A 7817-nucleotide genomic window follows, 5' to 3' on the forward strand; every position below is an offset into this window, starting at 1 on the left:
AAAGTCATATGTTAGATTGATTTCAGTATACCCTTCGAAAGCAAAAATAACATTCTAAAAGTGACAGGGTATTTGGATGTACATTCAAAAATTACTTTTCGATTTTTGGAAGTCGAAAAGTCAGAAGTCAGTTTGGCAATAATTTTTCAAATCGATTTCTAGAAGCATAAAAGTCAGTTTTTGTGAAGTTCGGATACACATCCAGAAATTGCTTTTTAACTTCCGGAAGCAGAAAAGTCAGAAGTTAGTTTGGGTAATATTGCGTTTGGATACAATTCTGCTTCACAAAAAGTCGACTTTTATGTTTCTAGAAGTCAAACAGCTACTTCTAGAGATGTATCCAAACGCAATAAACAATTTCAGAATGATTTTTAGAAGTAAAAAAGTTAACTTCTGGTGAAACAGAAGTATTTATGCTTCTGGTATCCAAATACGCTGAAGCGAAATAGTTCTGCTTCTGACTCCTGGTATCCAAACAAGCTATAAATATACCTTTGCTTTCGACTTATACTTCAGGAGAAACAGTTGCCAAACAGGCTCTTATCACGGATGCAATCCTCAGCTAGCCCATGAGCCCCACGATCGGTACGTGTTAATAATAATACCATCCCACACCCAACTAATTCGAAGAAGAAGAAAAAGAATAAAGTTGAGTTCAGATTCAATCTATCCCTCTATCTCTTCACACGTTTTAGAATAGGAGTTCCATTTCATTTTCGATCTCTTCCTTCAACCACATCGACATTCAAATTTCTTCTCTCTTCCATCGACAAAAAAAAGAACAAAGGGCAAATAAGTCTTCGTACAACCCTCTCTCTCTCATCAGAAAATCTAATTCTAGGGTTTTCTTTTGGTGTTGTTGCAGAGAAAAAGAATCGATTAATTTTTATTGTTTTTCCAGTAATGGTGGGAATTTTCGCGCGAAGGTGAAAAAAAGAAATGATTAGGTTAGTGGAAGGAAAAATTTCACTTTGTATGGATGAAATATGCCTGAACTCCGTAGTGGAGTACGTAAACGCCGTGCTCCAATATTAGATCATCAACGGCGTAAAAACACTGTTATAGATAACCTAGATAATCCTCAACCTCTGGTTAACAGAAACGCACGAACCAGAGCTGGTGCAGCAGCAGCAGCAGAGGCTGCAGAAATCGTTGGTGGTAAGGAAACAAACCTGAAATCAGTTTCAGGACCTAGAACTAGAAATCAAGCTAAAGCTGCTGTGGTTGTGATTCCCGAGGAAATTAAACAACAACCAGAAGAAGAAGAAGCTGAAGAAGAAAAAGAGCTTGGGTTAGAAAGTAGTAAGAAGAAAGAAATCATGGGTGATGATAGCGATGGTTTGAGTGCTAATAAGGTTGTTGCTCAAGAAGAAGAAGGAAGTACTGCTCCTTTTCCTGAAAGGGTATTCTACCTACTTTTTTAATTTATGATTTTTAAGTTTAATCTGGATTGGGTTTGATTTGGTTTTGCTTCTGTTGTTTCAATAGCTATGTTGTTTTGTTCATTCTATTGTTTTTAAGTACTTTTTCGAGGTTTATTTCTTCATCTGCAGTAGATTTTTGTATCATTCATCTGTGTCATCCTTGAGAAATGTTTAGAGCTGCGGAAATTGTTAGCATTGGTGCTTGTTCAAATGTTATAAAAGATATAGGTTGGGTAGGTAACATGCCTATGGCAGTTGGTGCTAATAGTTATTATGAGTGTTTGAGCTCATGTAATGGTAAACTGCCCTTTTTATCCATCACTGAGATTCTTGTTGCTGGGTTGTTTGTCTGTTGAGATATATGGCTACTTACTGTCATTTTTGAACTACTGCGATCCTTATTTATCTACAGCTTTGTTTTGTTTTATGGTTTTGCTGTTGTCCCTGACCTCAGTCATATCCTTAACTTAATCCTTATCATCTTTGTTGGTGCAGGTTCAGGTTGGAGGATCACCAATTTATACAGTTGATAGGAAGCTAGGTAAAGGTGGTTTTGGGCAAGTTTTTGTTGGCCGTCGTGTGTCAGGAGGTAGTGAAAGAGCAACAGGTGCTGGGGCCCTGGAGGTAATTTGCCTGGAATATCATTCAGATAGGTGATTGGTTTATACATTAATTATTAAGGTTTGATTTAATAAGACATTTGTTTCGGCTTGTTCTGTCATCAGCAGGTGGCTCTAAAATTGGAGCATAGAAGCAGTAAAGGTTGCAATTATGGTCCTCCATACGAGTGGCAAGTTTATAAGTACGGCTGGAAGTTTTTAATATACAGATTATATTTTTCATGTTTTTGTGATTTTTTTTCTTTCTTCACAATCCTCATTTGCTAAGTATATAATTTTTGTTTGGCTAGCACTCTTGGCGGCAGTCATGGAGTGCCCAGAGTACACTATAAAGGGAGGCAAGGTGACTACTATGTAATGGTAAGCCTAGAAACCTATATTGCTTTTTTTGTGGGGTAATTTGGAGTTGCCAAATTAAATTTTCTTTCCATTCTATTGATTTTAACTGCACTTTGATTAGGTTATGGACATGTTAGGGCCTAGCTTGTGGGATGCATGGAATTCTTCAGGGCAAGCGTGAGTTTTCATTTCCTCAGTATTGGACTGTTTTATATTTTCACCTATTTCGAGTTACTGTGTTTGAATATTTTACTTGTATGACGAATCCTTCTGATGAGCATCCAGAATGCTCCTGACTGCTGCTAGCGTACTTAGGAGGCCTGTCAAGGGAGGGTTCTGAAAAGAAAACTGTTATGCATTTAATATCATTCTTAAGTTTTACTGGTTATAAAATAAAAGGTTTTTGTGCTGGAGGAGGTCAACAAGAATTTTAAGATGGTCTGGCTAAATGGTTGTCTGATTCTTTAAATGTATAGATTTGTTAAATGGAGACTGTATTTATGGAATTGATTTTACTTGTTTGATTATTAACTTGTTATACATTGGCCTTGTATGGCTTTTAAATCTGCAGGATGTCTTCAGAAATGGTAGCTTGTATTGCTGTTGAATCTATATCAATCCTGGAGAAGATGCACTTAAGGGGGTAATAGCTACATGTTCATTTTGTTTTACTTTTGCTATTCCCTTATATTCTTATATTCTTTGAAGGAAGTAGCATTGATGTGATCCGGCATTTTTTTTATTCCGATAACTATTTTCTACGGTGCTTTATTTCTCATTATGCCTCTTCCTGATATTAGTTATGTTCATGGAGATGTGAAGCCTGAAAATTTTCTTCTCGGTCAGCCCAATACAGCACAAGAGAAAAAGTTGTTTCTTGTTGATCTCGGATTAGGTTAGAACAGTGCCCTACCTTTGCTGGAAATTCCTACTTAATATTTTTTCATACTTTTTTTTTTAACTGGCATATATGATCCTGCAGCAACTAAATGGAGAGATAGTGCTAGTGGTCAACATGTTGAATATGATCAACGCCCTGATGTCTTCAGGTAAGTGGCGTAATTTTCTTTGTCAATGATTTGTGAATTGCACTTTTTAACCCTTTTATCTCTTCCTTTTATGATATATATTGTATTCTTTCAATCAATGTAGGGGAACGGTTCGATACGCAAGCGTTCACGCTCACCTGGGAAGAACTGCTAGCAGAAGAGACGATCTTGAATCCCTTGCATATACACTTATCTTCCTTCATCGGGGAAGGTTACCCTGGCAGGGCTATCAGGGTGACAACAAATCCTTCTTAGTTTGCAAAAAAAAGATGGCAACATCTCCTGAAATGCTGTGTTGCTTCTGCCCTCCACCGTTTAAGCAATTTCTTGAAATAGTTGTGAATATGAAGTTTGATGAGGAACCCAACTACTCTAAATTAGTTTCTTTATTCGAGGGTTTGCTTGGACCAAATCCTGCTGTCAGGCCATTAAATACAGATGGTGCTCAGAAGGTTAGTTGTAACTATTTCCCGTAACGGTTTAGTTATTTTACCTTTCAGTGTCATATTTAAGATTATAATTGTTTTTAAGGTTGGTTTTTTATATTGTGTGATTATGGAATCATTTGCTAGATTATTATCCAAGTTGGTCAAAAACGGGCTAGGTTGACAATAGAGGAAGAAGACGATGGGCAACCAAAGAAGAAGGTCAGGTTGGGAGTTCCTGCAACACAATGGATCTCTGTTTACAATGCTAGGATGCCTATGAAACAGAGGTAATTTGCTTTCTTCTTAAGACTAATTACTCTGGAGTTTTGCATGCAGATTAAAAAATAGCGAGAGAAACCTTTACCCTCCCTTTATATTCATGTTTACAATACCCTAGGAAGAGTACAATATTCAACATAAACAAGGACTTTGCTGAAACTTTGACTTTTTGTGATACATAAAAAGGCCCCTAAAAAGCGTCGCTTAAATTGATTCGGAGGGATTATTATTGTGGTAACTGTTAACTAAAAAATGTCTTCAAATTCATCTATGAGTTGGTAACTGAAGAAAAGATCTTTGCCTTTCCCTTTCATCATTTCTCATTTAGGGCTAATCATTTTTAGAGATACTAAGGTGTTAGTCCAAATCAGCCTCCTCATTTAGCCCTATGCTTGTTGAATGTTGACATGGCTGTTTTCTTTCTACTAGGTACCACTATAATGTTGCAGATGCACGATTAGCAGCGCATGTAGAGAGAGGAAATGAAGATGGTCTTCTTATAAGTTGTGTGGCATCTTGTTCCAACTTATGGGCGCTGATTATGGATGCAGGAACTGGTTTTACAGCTCAAGTTTATGAATTATCACCACACTTCTTACACAAGGTATGGTTTATTGATTTGTTCAGTTTCACGTTTTCCTATCTCCAACTTCAAGAACATAAATAGAGTAACACTTAGATTAAATTTTTCTAAAATTTAAGGTGCGGAATGCTTTCATGATTACAGGAATGGATCATGGAGCAATGGGAGAAGAACTATTACATTAGCTCTATAGCTGGTGCTAACAATGGGAGCTCTCTTGTTGTGATGTCTAAAGGTTCGTCTCTCTGTGTCTTGTCAGATATCCTATGTCGGTTATTAGTTACTAGACACATAAATGAAATTAGTTTTTCCTGCTCTCAGATTCAATGGTTAAGTCTTAATACAGCGTATAGTTCACATATCTGTAGATTTTTTTTCCTTGTGCGCGGTCTTCAACTTCAGTTACTGAATTCTATATGATCTAACTGTAACAGGAACTCAATACACACAGCAGTCGTACAAAGTTAGTGATGCTTTTCCCTTTAAGTGGATAAATAAGAAATGGAGAGAAGGATTCCATGTAACATCAATGGCAACTGCTGGAAGCCGATGGGGTGTAGTCATGTCTCGCAATGCAGGCTTCAGTGACCAAGTAGAGTTTAAACTTGATATCGTATCATTATTTTAAATGCATTATCATTCTTCTGTCTCCTACATGCTCCGTTGCAAATATAAAATTATTTGAGATTATTGCCGCTTGCTACCAGGGTTTTTCGTGTCTTTTACTATTTGGGCATCAAATTTTGTTCGACTTCGAGATCCCTGGCAACCTTCCAAACTGTCATCACCTTTGATTTTTACTCATCAACTCTTCTTTTATTTCATTTTACTCATTGGTACTGCGGAAACTGCTCTTTTTATGTTTCTGATAATTCTTTCTTTTGTGTATTCTTTTTTAGGTCGTGGAGCTTGATTTTCTCTATCCAAGTGATGGTATCCATAGACGGTGGGATAACGGTTACCGGATAACTTCCACAGCTGCTACTTGGGATCAAACTGCTCTCATCTTGAGTGTGCCCAAGCGTAAACCTGGAGATGAAACCCAAGAGACCCTAAGGACATCTGCATTCCCAAGTACCCATGTTAAGGTGATTGACATTTATCTCACTAATTCTGACATGCGTATAATTTGTGCATTAACGTACAAGAAATTCTGTCTTACCTAAATTCTCTCGATCATCTGTTTTGAATTTGTCCAAACTACCAACTAGTTGTACTCCTCTACACCACTACATAAATCTCTTGTCTGTCATATATACCTCTGAATCAGGGTAAAGTTGGCTTAAACCATTAGAATAGAGCATTTTTTATATTTGTAGAGTCAGGGTAAAGTTGGCTATTAGAATAGAACATTTATATTTGTAGATTCCCTCTTTAGGAGAATGGTGATGTTGTTCGTTGTTGATACCTGATGGCTGATACGCATCTCTCAAGGTTAAAATACGCAGATTCCCTAATTTTTCAATAACAAAAGCAAAGTCGATTTTTTAGTTGACTGATCCAAGTGTTCTAATGACTAATGGGTTGGGATGTGCAGGAAAAATGGGCCAAGAATCTCTATCTTGCGTCTGTCTGCTACGGGCGGACCGTTTCTTGATTTTGAGGAGCCTAGAGGCCAAGGCCATAAAGATCTATGGTCATTATTGTGACTGACAGTAGGGAGAAGGAAAAGGTATCAACCTTTACTGGTGGAAGGTTCTGGTTGGGTTTGCGACCTTTTGTCTCATTTATGTTTTTTCTCCTGTTCAAATTTGTACTTCCCTTTTACTGGAAAAGGCTGGGTAGCACAGAAGCTTAAATTGTAGTTATAGAGAAATATCTCCCCATATGTTGTATCCTTATCTATCTATATTACAAAACACACATCACAGCTAACTTTGCCTTAGTAGTGGCTGAGATTTCTTATTGAATTCGGGTGCGTCTCGTCAGCTTTGCCTTTGTTAGTAGTGGCTGAGATAACCTCCTATAATTCAATCCGACGTTTCCTATTCTCAATCTCTGTTAGTAGGTGAAAAGTTTCTCAAACTCTTTCCTACCTAAACTATATCGAAATCTTTGTTAAACAAAAAATCAATTAAGCAACAGAATTCAAATATTCTAATAATCAATGCAATTAAGCCAGACTTCAATTTAGTTTTTTTTCTTTTTTGGTTAGGCCAAGCATTATGGTTGGTGTTTTCGCTTAGCTAGCTTCATTCTAGCGAAATTTAACTGAGTTGAAAGAACATAGTCTTCCTCGATCCATCTAGTGATGCCGGGAGGAAAGTTTGATACATAAAAATAAGATAAAACTTCAAGCTTAGCTTTTCTTGCTAGTTCATGAGCAACACTATTACTAAGCCTATTAACTACTTTGCAAAACCAAAGTTTATTTCTTAAAAACTTATTCTTAACTGTAAAAACAAGATGCTGATTGAACCAGTGAACTTTCGAGTCTTCACATGTAATGGAGTCCACCACATTAGCACAGTCCATCTCAAAGATAACTTTATTGAAGCTACATTCCTCCATCCATTCTACTGCTAAAACCAGAGCTTTGCATTCAAAATGTTCAGCTCCTACCTCTTCATCCACCTGTTCCTCCAGATTAAAGCCTTTCACTCCTACTACATGACCTGCATGATTACGCACTATTAGACCAATACTACCTCTTTTTTGTTTCAGACATATAAGAAGCATCAATGTTAAGTTTTAGAAATCCTTCTTCTGGTGGTACCCATTCCTTGATACCTGGATGCTGATTACTGAGAACATGAATATCATTATCATTAGGAGAACATTGTATTATAAGATGTTGAATTCTAGATATGGTGCTGCTCCTGTTAGGATGAATATCTTGAAAAATCAAATTACATCTGTCTTTCCATATGTACCAAACAATGCACATTAGCTTAATAATATACTTTTCATACTCTTTTTGAGGTTGTTCAACTGTAGTGAACCAAGAAACAATCCAAGCCTGCAAGGAGTTAAAACTTTGAGTAACAATAAGAATATCAACCTGTAAGTAGTTCCATATGACCCTAGCATAATCACATTCAATCAACAAATGTTCAATGGTTTCATTGCTGTTGTTACAGAACTTACAGTGAGGT

General features: G+C 36.8%; 1 protein-coding gene across 2 annotated transcripts; it reads left to right on the forward strand.

Moving 5' to 3' along the window:
- The first annotated feature begins 651 nt into the window (after positions 1 to 651).
- On the forward strand, positions 652 to 6717 carry LOC113321119 (casein kinase 1-like protein HD16). 2 transcript variants are annotated; one of them, XM_026569001.1, is made up of 15 exons: positions 652 to 1403; positions 1920 to 2048; positions 2150 to 2226; positions 2335 to 2404; positions 2505 to 2560; positions 2955 to 3026; positions 3184 to 3278; positions 3366 to 3432; positions 3536 to 3884; positions 4005 to 4147; positions 4569 to 4743; positions 4867 to 4957; positions 5157 to 5314; positions 5622 to 5810; positions 6260 to 6717. In XM_026569001.1, the coding sequence occupies exons 1-15, from the start codon at positions 987 to 989 to the stop codon at positions 6317 to 6319; spliced, it is 2148 nt and encodes a 715-aa protein (XP_026424786.1). In that variant the 5' UTR covers positions 652 to 986; the 3' UTR covers positions 6320 to 6717. The 2 variants fall into 2 exon arrangements, with proteins under 2 accessions (XP_026424786.1, XP_026424787.1); XM_026569002.1 differs by having other exon boundaries at positions 653 to 1403; positions 2153 to 2226.
- The last annotated feature ends 1100 nt before the right edge of the window (positions 6718 to 7817 follow it).

This window comes from Papaver somniferum, chromosome 11 (genome assembly GCF_003573695.1).
Source record: "Papaver somniferum cultivar HN1 chromosome 11, ASM357369v1, whole genome shotgun sequence".
In the NCBI taxonomy this organism is placed as follows: Eukaryota; Viridiplantae; Streptophyta; class Magnoliopsida; order Ranunculales; family Papaveraceae; genus Papaver; species Papaver somniferum.

Excerpts from the sequence above, each read along its gene's own strand:
- LOC113321119 (XM_026569001.1), top strand. The coding sequence starts at position 987 with ATGCCTGAACTCCGTAGTGGAGTACGTAAACGCCGTGCTCCAATATTA. Across the intron at positions 2,227-2,334 it reads TACGAGTGGCAAGTTTATAA|CACTCTTGGCGGCAGTCATG; the intron begins GTACGGCTGGAA and ends TTGTTTGGCTAG. Across the intron at positions 5,811-6,259 it reads TCCCAAGTACCCATGTTAAG|GAAAAATGGGCCAAGAATCT; the intron begins GTGATTGACATT and ends TGGGATGTGCAG.